This window comes from Anolis sagrei, chromosome 3, assembly GCF_037176765.1.
Source record: "Anolis sagrei isolate rAnoSag1 chromosome 3, rAnoSag1.mat, whole genome shotgun sequence".
NCBI lineage: Eukaryota > Metazoa > Chordata > Lepidosauria > Squamata > Dactyloidae > Anolis > Anolis sagrei.
The window spans coordinates 72,488,149-72,504,229 of record NC_090023.1 but is presented as its reverse complement, the minus strand read 5'-3'; the positions used below and the strand labels follow the sequence as shown (position 1 = coordinate 72,504,229).

Genomic DNA, 16,081 nt, shown 5'->3' with positions numbered 1-16,081 from the left:
CTTTGAAGTTAGGAGTTAGGCAGGTCCTGACTAGGGGAGAGCCTTCTCAGTTGTGACACCATATATTTGGAATTTTTATGTGAGAGGAGTTATCTTGAAATCTGACCTTTTAACATCTTACTGCAGTAAGATTCTGGAATGGCAGGCGCATATAAAATTGTATTTTTAGCTTTGTCATCTGGACATATCCTAGCTATTTTTACAAGCAATGCTTAAACTGTATTGTGTGTGTTGCATTTTACACATACATATGTCATACCTAAAGCCTACTTTGGCTAGAATACATTTTTAAAAGATATCTTCCACTTACTCTCCTGCATAAACAACATGGTAAGCTGGTCTGAGTCCCTCTACGGAGGTTGAGAAGTTCAGGATATAATTTTTTAAAAATAAATTTAAATAAAATAAATGTACACATGACAGTCTAAAAGACATTTTTCTATCACTTGTTGAGTTGACAAGTATTGCATATTGCTTGATATTTGATAACAATGGAAAAATGGGGAACACATGAAATTTAAGACAATTGCTTCTCACCTCATTGAATTTCAATTCACAAAATAAAAAGTTATATAATTTTTATTTATAAATAAATATTTGTTTTATTGACTTGTGAAGATATATGTGATAAATACTATAGAAATTAATGCTTCAACCACTCAGCTTGGGGGTTTTCATTTTTAAAATCTCTCCAGAAGGCACCAGCAGCAATGGAGAAATTTCATATTTTTCAGTTTGCTGACATCTACCATTACTCATAACTGAAGGGCTTTCAAAACTCCAAAATGACTTTGTGCTTTAAAAATTGTGTCTAAAGGACAGCACAAAGAGCAAACCACAATTCATTTTGAAAACTTTTTACACTAGAAGAACTGAAGTGATACATTTTTCATTTTGGAGGAGCACTTCTCCAACTTCTGCTCCTGCTTAGCTTATTGCTTTTAACACTTCAATCAAAAGATTTGGATTTTTCCCTAAATGCCTTTGAGTGTTTGGAACACAGAGACTCATCTTCTCCATTCAGAATTTGGTATGTAAAATAATTTGGAATAGTGGGTTGCTGTAAGTTTTTCAGGCTGTATGACCATGTTCCAGAAGCATTCTCTACTGATGTTTGGAATATCTCATTTTTATGCTTGTTCTGCCCCCACGCTATCTTAACTACTTTGAAGGTGAACTGGCTGTGCAGGGAACAAATCAGAGACTATATAGTTGAAGCAAACAAGAATGTATTAACTGTCAAGAATTTTAGATTTTCTCTCCTGAGTCTCACTACAGTCTTTATGAGGAGAGGTAAAATCTTTGAGAGATAGACACCATTCTGGCAGAACTGAAGCTCTTGAATCTTTATTTCTTCTATTGTCTCTTTCTTGTGTGATGTTCAACTGTCTCTAAGATGGTTTCAATATTTAAGTCTGACTGGACTTGAATACAACTCTGACTGGACTTGAATACAGTTCCAACTGGACAGCTCCGGCCTTCCTCTCTCTTCACCTTCCAGTCACAAAAAAGGCTGACTCTTCCTAGAACCAAAAGTGCCTTGCCTGAGGCTCCAACCCTGAGGGAATTCTTAAAAGGGCCGGGCGACTGAGGATTAAAAGTGAAAGAGGCTATCCAGACTGACCCCCCCCCCCCCACTAAACTATACACAAAATGCTAATTCCCTCTAACTAAAAAGAGATTCTACAGCTGTTTTAGAGTCTCTTTGTTCATTGAGGAAGTTTTATAGAGTTTTTTGTGGTTCTTGAGACTATCTACACTGCAGGATTATTGCTGTTAAACACCACATTAACCGCCATGGCTCCATTTTGGGGAATTCTGGGATTTGTAGTTTGTCATGGCACCAGAACTCTGTGGCCAAGAAAGGTAAATGCCTCAAAAAACTAGGAAATCCAGAATTCCATAACACTGAGCCATCGTAGTTAATGTGATGTCAAACTGTTATAATTCTGCAGTGTGGATATAGCCCTTGTTCTTGTTGCTTTTAGAGTGGACAGGGAATTTCAGAATCATTTAGGTCCAATGTGATTATGGTAGGAATTATCACAAAGTACAACTGCCACTTTTTGAATGTCTGTAAATTTCATGGAGGCTACAATATAGAGCAACTTCTATAATTGACTTTGATATAAGAGCTCAAGTGCTTTTGTCCAACCACTTGTTATACAGACACGGTAGTTTGGAGGTTGCGCACCAGAATAAACTTTGCTAAAGTACACAGCAAATACTGCCAGACAGATCATGCAGAAATCATCATTATCAGTGAACTTCACTAGCCTTATCCCAGATTTCAATTTGTGGAACTCATAATAGTATGCCTCAATCAGAGATAAATGCTGAACCCTTGAAAGCATCTTCCAACTTCATTTAAAATCTGAAGAGGAATTGCATTCCTTGCTTGTCCCCTTATTTGTTAATATGCAGTATTTCTCAGATCTGTGCTGTCCCATTACCACAGCTTTGAAGGAGTAAGTGAATGAATGAATGAATGCTGTAATGAGATTTTGCTCACTGGCTGAACGTAGCACATAGAAATGCACAACATTTCCAGTGGATTTCCTGTAAGGTTTCCTTAAAATGTAGTCTCTGTGAATCTTTACACATGAGCCATGTGTCGTCATCAGATGGTGTGTCCTCTACAGTTTTGCAGTGAAGCCCACTGGCTCTCATCCCACGATGTTGGGAGGAGTCCAGTGTTCAATGGCGATCAACTGGGGGGGGGGGAGAGGGCTGGGCAGCTGGCACTTCCCCTGTGGGATGGGGCAACAAGTGAGGTGATGCAGGGCATGGGGCAACAGGCTCCCCATGCCCCATGCTGGGCTCTGCCAGATTCACCACAATGCATGGTGATTCTGGAGGCATGTGTGAAGAGGTCCATAGTGATTGTAGAAAAATTCCTGCCAGTAATGACCTGCCCTGTGTCTCCCCAACAATCCAGTCTTACAGAATGCTGCCCCCCCCCACAATGTACCAGAGACTAGTACTACATTTGTACCACAATATTATTATATTTCTTTTTTCCTGGAAATTCAACACAGTCCACAGCTCTATTCTGCAAACCATGTAGCACTGGGCTGTTGTAAAAAGATGTTTAGATACATATAAGTTGTCAGGCAGCTAGGAATTGTGAAGGTTAGAATTCCTTTTGTAAATGCACCTGCTACAGATACTGTAGCTGGAGATAATGTATTGATCAAAGAGTTCATGAGACCTCTTCCAATTCTACAATTCTGTATTTTGTGTGGAAGAGGGAAAGTGTTTTCCTAATAGGAACTTTTCCCAGCAGCTTTTATGGGTACCGTTCTTTAAACCAGTCTGAGCAATTTGAAAGAGGCACAAAATTTCGTTCAGAATATGAAAGATTGCACCCACACAAGCCAAAAGGAGACAAGGGGAAAGCACCCTCCCTACATCTGTGAAGAGAATGTTTGCCCCAGTGGTTTTCACAATTGTGGTTTGTTTATCTCAAAAACCTCACATGGCCAAATGGCATCTTTCCCACCAGAAGTAGTTGTTTCATAGCTAAGGATCTGAAACACCTGTAAAAGTTTCCTCGTGGTCAAATTAAGTGCAGTTCAGGAGACTGAATTTGGATTAGTTGAGTTGAGCACGTCCTGATTGGGTGGGACCTGGGGAGGGAGGGAGCTGCTTCAAAATCCTGAGCCAATCTGATACACACCATGGATCACTGTTCAACTTTAGTTCCATTGATTTTTGGATCAGGCTAGTCATCATACTTGATTTCTGACTTCATATTTCTCATAGGAGATTCTTCACAAACACAGCAAGAATTTTCACAATATTTTAGTGTTATAATAAGACCAATACTTCAAAATTTCTGAAACACATTCTTCAAAAGTTATATTTAACTACAACACCCATGTTATAGTAACAATGAATACTTGCTTCCCTGGCATTTTGCTCCTAATCATAAATACATTAGCATTCATGTAAAATGAGTTATGAAAGTTTCAGCTTCTTCCTCTCCCATTGTACTGATGAGGAAAGGATGTGGCCTTAATCTTGTAAAAAGTCCCACTTCCCATGATTCATCAAAAAATCTTCTCAATGATGTTTTAAGAGTTAAGGCAAAGGAGAGCCACAGGTATTGTGTTTTAATTTAACTTGCCACTGCTGTGGATACAAGGTCTGGTCATATCCTTCCCAGTAAATACCTGTATTTGCTCAAATCTAATGCACACCTCAATTTTCAAGACCCTGAAACAAAAAGAAACAAAAAAAGGGATCTTCTGGTGAATGTAATGCACACAGGCAAAAAGTGCCCTCTTTGTAATCTGTTCCCATAAGGTGATTCTGTACTCTTAGAATTCCTTCTTTAAAAATAAAAAGTGTTAGATCACCAAATCTTTCAGCAATGGAGAATTACACCTGATAACCTTTTTCTCAAGGAGCCTTGAAAGAAAAGGCAGAGGAAGGGAGAGGGGAAAGAGAAGTGAGGCTTCATGTAACTTATGAGACTTATGTTATTTGGAATGATACTTACGGCAAAGATGACATTCATGTGTTGAACAGTAACACCTTAGTGCTCACAGAAAATAGCAAACCCTATTTCCAAACATCATTTTAATACCAAACAAGATGTGTTCACCTTTGTTAGATGTTTTCAGGCACAATTCTGAGTGTTCATTATGACCTATAAAGTCCTAGGTCCAGGCTATCTGATGGATCATATCCCCCAGTATTAAAACAACATTATGGCCATAGGGCATTTTATAACATTATGACAATATAACAGCAGAAATAATAATAATAATAATAATAATAATAATAATAATAATAATAATAATAATAATACACAGGTATCAGAATAGGAGGTTAGGAGGGCTTTAAATATACTATAAAAGTCATCTTCCCTTCTTGAGCACCAGAAATTACTTCTCTGCCAGAGATATCCATGAGGGAAGGACTTGGGAATAGGGAAGAGTCACTTTTCCTTAGCCTCTCAATGGGGGCTATGGAAACAGACTTGGGAAGATGAGGGTTCCTTCTCCTTCACTTATCAGCTGGAAGGCAAGGAGAAGTGCCTCCTGCCACCAAGCCAAGCCTAGTCTGGCTGGGCTGAGGGGCATAGCTTTTCAGCTGGCCTCTTCAAAGCCTGAATGAGGCCAGCTGGGAAGCCGTGGCTCCTCCATCAGTTGGAGGCTGGTGAATCCAGTACCCTGAGATTGACAAAGGGGACCAGGCATGTTTGCCACGATTCCAATGCTCTATCTAATTTAATGTGCACCTGAAGTTTGGCTAAGCTATTAAGTCAAAAAAGATGTGCATTACATTCAAGTAAATACAGTAGTTTCAAATATATGGATTGAAGCCTTTTAATAAAGTGTTGCTATTTATAATTCACATAACTTTGTTTCTCCTAATTTTGGTGCTTTCTCTTCTCTGCTTTTCAGGAAGCATTATCAGTTGTAAGTGAAGACCAGTCTCTGTTTGAGTGTGCTTACGGAACTACCCATCTTGCTAAGACAGAGATGACAGCCTCCTCTTCCAGTGAATATGGGCAAACATCAAAAATGAGTCCACGTGTCCCCCAGCAAGACTGGTTATCACAACCCCCAGCCAGAGTAACCATAAAGATGGAATGCAATCCAAATCAAGTCAATGGTGCCAGGTAAGGTTTCATGGAATGAAATTATCCTAGGATTTGCTTAGGGAAAATACTATATGTGGATAAAGTCCCATGTAATCTATTTTTCAAAACTTCTATGTAGATACGTCTTACCTTAGTTTGTTGTTCAGTCCTTTCCGACTATTCACAACCTCACAGACCGGCCCACGCCAGTGCCCCCTATAGGCCGTTGCCACCCCCAGCTCCTTCAAGGTCAAGACAGTCACTTCAAGGATACCATCCATCCATCTTGCCCCTGGTCAGCCTCTCTTCCCTTTTCCTTCCATTTTTCCCAGCATCATTATCTTCTCCAAGCTTTCCTGTTTTCTCATTATGTGGCCAAAGTACTTCATCTTTGCCTCTAATATCCTTCCCTCCAGTGAGCAGTTGGGCATCATTTCCTGGAGTATGGACTGGTTTGATCTTCTTCTGGTCCAAGACACTCTCAGAATTTTCCTCCAGCACCACAGTTCAAAAGCGTCTATCTTCCTTTGCTTACTTTACTCACACTCTTTGAAAATTAGGTTTCTTCAGCCTTTCTTTATCATCCTCCCAATGCTGAAAAAATCCTCCAGCTGTATAGCATATAAGAAAGAAAAGAAAGAAAAGAAAGTTAAATTGGTGTAACAAAAATACTTTGTAAAATGGTACTAGTCAGATGCCTGTATGCCTGTATTCAATCTCCCTAGTAACTTGGAAGAAATGATATAAAAGCCTGAAGTCAGACTCTTCCAAATGTCTTGATGTTTTGGCTATATGTGCATCATGTTCTAGATTGCCAAAATGTATCAAAATGTTATTGTTCGTTTGATTTTGTTTATTCTTCCCTTTCTCCACTTTTGCACTCAAGGAAATCTACAAAAATTAAAACTGATACAGATAGAAGCTCACATTACTAAACCATTCAAAACTCAAAATATAATTAAACTATCAAAATTATCAAACTATGAAAGTTACCTTAAGTAGTCCTCAGTTTTCCATAACACTTAGAAATGTGCACTATACATGTGAAGCAGAGCTTGGAAAATTATTTCTAAAAATTAATTAGTTATGGCTAATTGTCATAAAATTTAAATAAATACAAGTGTGATTAAAATATTAGAAGGTCTAATACAAGCTTGTACAACCTGCAGCCTTCCAGGTGTTTTGGACTACAGTTGCCAGAATTCCTGATGATTGAAAAAGTTGACTAGGGCTTCAGGAATTTTGGAGCTCCAAATACTTGGATGACCGCAAGTTGGACAGGCCTCATCTAGTAGAATCAATTTGTGGTCTCTTCCAACTCTGTGATTCTGTGCTCTTCCTGTTCTGTCCTCAGTACTGTATATTGCTGGCCAAGGTAATCTCAGTCCTCCAGAGCTAAGGATGTATGGCAGGTGGAAGGGATGTAAATGAACTATCTGCTATTCTGTCTGGTAATGGAAGATTTTCCATTCGTGGGAGGAGGGATACCATTTAATGGGTTTATCAACAATGAGTGAAGTCTTAGCTTGTTTAATCCAGTGCTGGAGTTGCCACTGAGATGGAAATTAGATTTTTAGTAATCAAGTAAGTTTTATAAGAATTAAATTTCAGTGATAATCTTGTATGCTTTATATTTCAGTTAATCAGTGTAACAGATAATGCTAAGAAATAATAAATTGACAAAATTCCTAGAAATATGTAGGATTTTGATCTCTGCAAATGAAGTAATGTGTGCTCATGGCCAACATCTTCTGTTTAGACAAGCTCAAATACCATATGAATCCTTACCCACAGAGACAGGCATAAGAGTTCCATAGCTTTTAGTGCACTCTTTATTGCATTAAACCACAAGCAAAATGTGCTTACATGTTCTCAAAATGAATTATAACTTGGGAAATGTAATCCATTGCCATTATAATATGATTTCTATAAAATAATAAAAATAAAACAAGAGAAAACAAGTTAGAAAGTTACAGGCCAACTGGGAGGCTGTTGTGGTTTTGGTCTTGGTACCAGTATATCAGATTACATAATCCTCCCAGCACCAACCGAACTGTAAATTAAGCATATAAGGAACATGGTTGCATAACTGGTGGTTACTGCTCCCACTCTCTTAGACTTTTCTTCACTCTAACCTCATGCTCAAGAAATATTGAAGTGTCTGCTCTAATGGAGAAAGGATCATGTGTAGTAAAACTTAAACCAGCTGTTTCTCTGCACTGAAAAAAACAAAGAGCAAACCTAGTAATATTTATAGCTTGCATGACCTCAAATGAGCCAGACACTGACTGCCTTAGTTTGCTGTGATGTATTTAAGGCTCAAAGCAGCCAGAATGTACCAGGGAACAAATGAAAATGGGATAAAAGGATTGTATTCACAGAAATGTTATTGTATTACTACATAGTGTAGTCATACAAATGATTCCCAATAAATTTGCATTTCTCTTATTTAAAGTTGTTATTATTATTTACCTGTATCATTTGGCTACCATTCTAATATGTGAAATTTAGCTATCAGTACAATTTTTGACCAAACATCCGTTTACAGGTAGTAATGAACTCCCAAGATGCTTGACCAGCTTTGTATATTTTGCTGACATAGGGCACCTCTATACTGCCACTATAATACAGTTTGGGGGAAGTGGTTTTTTTTTTTTTTTTGCATGGTTATTACATTGACAGATGTGGAACTAGTTGAGGCCAGGAAAGTGATTATCTTTATCATTGAACCTGGCCTCAAACCAGCAGGGAAGGTGGGAAGAGAGATGAGCATTCAGTGCTTCAGAGCTATAGGAGATGGGGGGAAAGGGGAGTAGTGACAGAAGTGGAGGTAGTGAATTACCTCTTCCAGGGAGTCCATTAGCTTCCTGCTAGCCAGCCATGCCCTTGAGAAATTTTTCAGCAGTCCCCTGCTTATTTTTCCAAATCCCACAAAGTGCAACAGCAAGGGCAGGTATCTACAATGCGATTTAGACCTGAGATCTGCTGCAGCACTTTAAAGGGCTTAACTTGGACTTTCATGTAACTTTCTTTTGTGTGCTGTATAACTTTTAATCTACACTGCAGCACATATTGGCTGTGTGTGTTTGTGGCTGCTACAATTTTGAGTTGGCTTTGAGACACATGAAATGGTCACTATAAATGAACCCATAGGCCACATATTATGGTTTCACCCCTACTGGATGTAAAGTATCATTCAAATAATACTTAGCTGACACTTTTAGCGCATGTGCAGGCATATCATCTAGTTTAAACATGCTGTGGTTGCAAAACCATTCTATTTCCATTTGATCCTCAAGACCTCCTGGTCCAAACCAGCTTTTACAGTTGAACCAACCACTCACCCCTCTTAGGGTAGCCATTTTTCTTTCATTATAGAGAACAGTTCTCCATTTATTAGCATCCTTTGCTAGAAGGACAATCTAACCCATGTCCAGTTTAAAGATAAACAACAATTACAAATTAGGCAGAAAGTAAAACTAACATATGAATCCCTCTTCTGTCTTGTTCTTTTTAAGAGAGAGAGATGGAAAAAAGAGAATAAAACAGTTGGCATGTATTTTTCAGGTGATGAAGTATGCTTACAGCTACAGAGCACTAAAATAACAGATCACTATAAAGGAAAACATCTCAGGTTTCAGTCAGTCCTGGAATTCTAAATGAATCACAGCCAGACTTCACTCTCTGCACTGCCCCCAGTTCTCTCTAGGGTGCTTTTGCTTTTATTATTGTCTGTCCTTTTGAAATGTGGCAATAAATCAAATTGTCCTTCAATAAGTTCTAACTCTGTAGGAACCTTCCTTGCTGATATTCTGCAAACTACTGACTTCCTGCATGTTTATCTTTCAACCTCACATTTTGGGTATCAGTAATGCCTATTCTGATTAAGAACCTAGAGCAGGCATCTTCAAACTGTGGCCCTCCAGCTGTTTGGGCCTTCAACTCCCAGAATTCCTGACAATTAAACAAACTCATTAGGACTTCAGTTTGAGGAGTAGTCATGCAGGATACATGAAAAAGAGTACAGTAATTGCATTCTAGGAGGCTACTACTGCAGTGTTTAGGTTAAATATGCATAAATGATCTGTCTGCAGTCCAGAAGAGTTCTCCCAGGTGGGAAGAAGAGCTTTCATGTGTTAAAACACCATATCTTCATTTGTTTTTTTCTTCAACAGCAACTTTCTCTATGACTTCGAATGTTTCTATGGTTTTAGAAACAATTTGGTAGTGTATGTGTAGACATGCATATGTGGAGCACATATGACATTTGCTAAAGTTGACACTTTCATAGTTAATTATAAAAGTACCATCCTAGTTCATACACTTCTGGATTACATTAAGAAATGCAAATGTCTCCATTTCTCTTTTCCCTCTGTTTATATTTAGTTCAGAGACCCACCCAAGCAAAACCAAAAAGTCTGCCAAATTCAGATTGCTATCACACAGCCTGTTAAAGAAAGCACTCAGAAGTGTTTATTGTGTTTTAAACGTACAATTGTTCATAGCAATCTAAAATCTGGTGATGTACTTCATTGTTACCTCAATAATTTTATATTACATTCCAAGGTCCTTTCAAAGAAAATTAATGCTGTAAATCTGATGGAATTTCATTTATAAAAACAACACCTTATTAATTTAGGCCCCACTAAGGTTACTAGCACAATTATGTAGTCCCTGTCTTATTTGGACTGAAGAAGTGAATGGTGACTGCAAAAGTGGAAAATACAGTGCTTTGGAGAATTTAAAATAATTTGCTGTAATACCCAATTCTTTTTCAGCATATAAATAATTCCAAAGCTGTAGTGGCAGATTTGAAGGAAGGATCAGAAGACAAATAATTATTGTGTGCTTCACAGCTGACATGAAACACACACACCAACTTCTGTTCTAATTTTAGTAATTTAATCTGAGCAGTCTTCTAGCTCATGAATTTCTAAATTTATCTATCTAATAAAATACTGTTCCCCTAACCTTTAGATTTTTCCACCTTGCCCTACTATACCTAGAATCCGCCTGTCTGTCTTGCTTGCTTTCCACAGCTATTTCCTTTCTTGCCATGGCCATCTGTGCCTTGTTAACCTTGGTTAAGATTGGTTGCAATAAATCCCACCCACAGCTGGCAGGCAAAGCCTACAGTGTGGGTGGGCACTTGAAGGACCCCGTGAAGGAAGCCAGATTTAGTTGGGGTTGGCTGGCTTCACTGGTCCATCATCACATGACAAGGGCAGATCGGCAGGCTATTTAAAGCCAATCCGCACCTCCAATGGTCCTCAGTCATTTGTCTGCGAGAGAGAAGGCAGCAGCATTGGTTGCTACCTCAGGTTTGGTTATTGACAAGGAGATGAGCATTTCTCTCTCTCCTGGCTAATAATTGCTTTAGATCCATTGTCTGATCTGTATTTCACAGTGGGAATTCAAATGGACATCTCTTGAAAACAGTTTGGAAACCAATGATTATGCAGAGTGTAAAACAGAATCCTGGACAGTTCCTCACATTAACATAAAAAATCATTCCATAGAACTAGTGTGATATAGTGCTTAGGCTGTTGGACTAGGATTTGGGAAATCCAGATGTGCACCCCTTACTGGAAATGGAAGGAAAAAGAAAGGAAAAAGGAAGAGGGGCCAACCAAAGGCAAGATGGATGGATGGGATCCTTGAAGTGACTGGATTGACCTTGAAGGAGCTGGGGGTGGTGATGGGGAGCTCTGGCGTGGGATGGTCTATGAGGTCCCGAAAAGTCAGAATCAACTGAATGCACAACAAATCCCTTACTGAGCAATAACATTCACTTAGGGACAATCTGTGTCAACCTCAGAAGGCTCTTAGGAAGAAGACACCAGTGAACATAACTTTGAACTCATTGGAAGGAAAATAGAATATACATGTATATTAATAATTTTAAATAAAATTAAGGCAGATGTGTCTTCTTTCTGCACTTACTTACCTTTTTCAAAACCCAATTCAAGAAGCTTATTGTTATTTACAAATCTCTAAAGAAAAGAAACTGAACTCAGCATGACTTCTGGAAATTGCTTTTCCCATACCATCTTTCCAACCTCAATACAGGTATTCCCCAAGTTACAAACATCTGACTTACAGATGACTCCTAGTTGAGAATGGAGTTGAGATAACATGAAGTAAGAAAAGTCTACCCCTTAGGTGTCTCCACATAAGCTTTATCACCAATCATTCTTTCCACAACACTTTTTCAAAATCCAGTTATCATAGGGACAAAAGTGAGATGAAATCTTCTGAACAGGGGCACTGACAGCTAAACAAACACTATGGGAGTGTTAAGCTTTCCATATGCTATACATTTTTTTTTGCTGGAGTTACACTTTTAAAAGTATCTGTTGTGACTTACATACAAATTCAGCTTATAGACAAACCTACAGAACCTGTTTGTAACTTGGGGACCTCCTGTATGTTATTGGGTTGGGGGAAATCATAGAATCATAGAATCATTGAGTTGGAAGAGACTTCATGGGCCATCCAGTCCAACCCCCTGCCAAGATGCAGGAAAACTGCATTTGGATGTTTGCCTTGGATCCTGTATTTGTGAAATATTCAGTGTAAGTAAAGCCAGAGTATGACAATTTCCAGATAAACAAGTATTCTGCAAATCTTGGTAGAGAGCTGAGTGAGTTAACTCTGGTTGGATGTTTTAACCAGTGTGTTTTCTGATTGTTGAGCATTCTGTGTATTTATCTACTACTAGCAGTTAGGTCTGTTTTAAATGTTATATACTGAATTGTAATATTTTTATTTTGTGTCTTATACATTTATCCATCAATGTAGTAAGATAATGTACAATTTTTAAAAAATTAGACAGAACTTTGTTAGGTCTAACTTATTAGCCTTAACATTCACATTCATTCTCAGTTTCCAAAAACAAACATCGGTTTCTGTGTCTCCCCCCCCCCCCCCCAATATGCAGCATTATATGTTGTAACACATTAGTGTGTTATGGATTCTGAATTCACCAGATATAGCCACCAGAAACAGGACTGTATATAACAGATACTAAGATATTGAGAATTATTGACACAAGCATCATGCAAAAACTCTTCTTGCAGCATGCCTTTTTACTAAAACACACTATAGCTTCTTTCTGTTGTCCATGACACCTGCAATTGTTTCCATAGGAATTCCCCTGATAATTGCAGTGTGGCAAAAGGAGGAAAGATGACTAACAGCACAGAAAATGTTGGAATGAATTATGGAAATTATATGGAAGAAAAGCACATCCCACCACCAAACATGACCACCAATGAACGGAGAGTTATTGTTCCTGCAGGTGAGAAAATATGTGTATTTAAATAAATACTTTGAATGGGATATATCCTCCTGACGGCCCACAACGCATCCAATGTAACATATTGCAAGTCTCATAATTATTTCAGAAGGAGATTTGAGTATGTGATTAACTTTTCTCTTTTCAAATCAGAGAATCAAAAATACTTAATTCTGATTGGCTCATGAAACCATGGTACTCAAGCTAATTGGCTCCATGTTTTCTGTTGTCAATTATCAAGTATAAGATACCACATTGTGTAAAATATTTGGATTTACAGGTAGCCCTTAACCCAGGTCAATGTCTAGACTTCCAGATGTGGTTGAATTGCAGCTAAAATCATTCTTGATCATTAGCTATATGGCCTCAGGCTGAGAGGAGTTTAGCACCCACTGAGATGTGGAAGTTAACAAGTTTTCCACCCCTGCATTAAAGAAATACTTAAAGTCTATTGCCAGAAGAGAGAGACTGTTCTCCCATCTATGCAGTGTCTCTGGGATTTCTACAAGTAAAGATATACATGTTTAAAGTCAATAAAGAAAGACATTCAAATGGTATCCCACATATAACAATAAATACAGTAAAGTGATAGTGTAAGAAGAGGAGTGGGCAAAACATACCTCAAAGCCTCATCCAGTGTTTAAGGGTGGTTGGTTGGATAGCGGATTGTTGGGCTCTTGCATTTTTCTGGCTCCCACATATTGATATTTCTCCAGCCAAAAAAGAGAGATTGACTCTCCTGGAAGGTTCTGTGGGACACAATTCACCTTTGAAATACATAGATTACCAGGGCCTCTTGTACTTTTTAGTATCAAAATATATGATAGGCATTCTATTCTGTAGTTATGATGTTGTAAACCTGAATTCTATGAATTCCCTTTTATGATTGTTTCACCATTTCAAGGAATGAAACTGCATGGAAAATCTATATTTGAGCAGTGAATCCCCCAACAGAAGAATTTCTGGGATGCAAGTGTCCTTGACATTGCTTGTGACATCATACTTTTGTTACTAGAAAAAGACTGGGTGCATTCTTTCTCATTGCCCTTCTTTCCGCCACCTCAGAACTAATATTTTAGCATTTAGTTTTTGGAAGGTGCCATTAAAAGATATAGCTACATGTAGTAATGCAGGCTTTCAGGCATATGAAGGTTTTCCCCCAAAAAACTAGAAGTAAACTTCCAGTCGCATCCAGTTCACAGTGTTTTGGGGGATAAATGTGAGGTTTGGCCTCTGGATCCACTATAGCTGTATATCTCAGGTTAGAAAGAAAAACTTAACCCAATGAATAAGGTCTTGAATATATATATATATATATATATATATATATGGGGCTAAATGTCGATTAGAATTTTCAGAGAAAGTAAAAAACAATGTTGCAATTCACAAACTGTGAAATTAATATAGCAATTCTCGGTGGTGGCCCCTCGGCTGTGGAACACTCTTCCCGTGGACATCAGGCTAGCCCTCTCCCTGTTGATATTCCGCAGGAAGTTAAAGACCTGGCTGTTTAAGAAGGCATTTGATCAAGAAGTGCAATGACTGGTAATTTGACCATAGGAACGGAACAACGGAAATGATATTGGATTGTGGGTTTGACGATGAGACGACTCGGAATGGATTTTGTAGTAATATTGATGTTGATGTTTTGATAAGATGTTTTTTTGATAATGATGAATTGTGGATTATTTTACACTATGTTTTGTAATTTGCACTTGTTTTCCATGTTGTACACCGCAATGAGTCGCCCTTGGGCTGAGAATTGCGGTCTATAAACGCAGTAAATAAATAAATAAATAAATAAATAACATTTTTTTAAAGAAAAGTTAGACCCATCTGTCCAACTCCTGCTATTAACTTATTTTGCTATTTCTTCAACACTTTTACTTGGGAATAATTTCCATTGAACTCCATCGGACTTACTTCTGCCTAGACCTCCACTGGATTGCACTGTCATCTCTTATTGTGTCCTTCCCATCCACCTTCAAACATAAAAATGTAATGGGGTGACTTTTAAGCATTTGTGCCTGTTATACAAGAAAACATTTGTGTTTCTGCAAGCTGAATTGAACAATTTATTTTCAAAATAAATTAGTTCAAAATGCTTGTCATTTGCACGCAGTGCTGTTGAACATTTCAGTACCTGGTTAGCTTTTTAAAAAACCTGCAATCATAGCTCATTAACATCTCTGAAGGGCTTTTTTTAAAAAAAAAACACACTTTCATCCCACCCTTTTCAGGCTGAAGGCGACTTAGGGCAGCGTACAAACTGGCAACAATTAGATCTCAAACACACATAAATACATCATTTAAAACAGGTTAGATCACATAATAAAATTCACACTAAAACAGTTTAAAACTATAAAAATCAATGACTTCTGAGTTAAAATCTATGTCCATTTGCATCGTTAAGCTGTTCCATATTTGTTTACAATACTGAGTTGTTCTAGTTACAATGAGGTTCCAAAAGCTTGCTCGAAGAGCCAGGTTTTCACTCTTTTCCTAAAAGTCAGGAGGGAGGGGACTGATCTAATATCCCCAGGCAGGGAGTTCCACAATTGAGGGGCCACGACTGAGGGGCTACCCTGTCTCTCATCCCCGCAAAATGCGTCTGTGAGTCAAGGCCTCCCCAGATGATCTTACATTCCTGGAAGGTTCATAAGGGGAGACATGTTTGGATAGGTAAGTTGGGCCAGAACAGTTTAGGGCTTTATAGGCTAAAGCCAGCACTTTGAATTGTGCCCAGTAGCAAATTGGAAGCCAGTGGAGCTGGCACAACAGCGGAATCGTGTGCTCCCTGAGCACTGCTCCCATTAGTAGCCTGGCTGACACCTGCTGGACCATTTGAAGCTTGAAATAAGTTAGAATGAGAGCACAGTTTAAGATTGAGGGGATTTCTAGTTTGTCAAGAAAGTACCCACAATCAAAGCGCCTCACATACACCTTTCTCTGCATAGAACTATATTTGTATAAAAGATGACAAGGACCTATTAGAGAATGCCTGCTTCCATCAGAAGAAATGGAACAGGCTCAATCCTCTCCGTGCAACACCTATGCTTCCTAGAAACCTACTTTGAAGGTTTTTGACATGACAGAAGGATGCAAAAGAGAAGGAGGCGCATCAGAATCCAATAGATGAGTACCACTGAATCCTAAACTATATTTAAGAGACCCACATACTTACCTGGAAA

General features: G+C 38.4%; 1 protein-coding gene across 13 annotated transcripts in view; it reads left to right on the top strand.

Moving 5' to 3' along the window:
- Positions 1-16,081, top strand: part of ERG (ETS transcription factor ERG) — a 140,908-nt gene that overhangs the window by 107,982 nt on the left and 16,845 nt on the right. For all 13 annotated transcript variants that reach the window (XM_060770330.2, XM_060770335.2, XM_060770332.2 and 10 more), the window contains 2 exons: positions 5,415-5,632; positions 12,742-12,893. In XM_060770330.2, the coding sequence (XP_060626313.2) occupies positions 5,415-5,632; positions 12,742-12,893 (370 nt within the window). The remainder of the gene's footprint in view (positions 1-5,414; positions 5,633-12,741; positions 12,894-16,081) is intronic.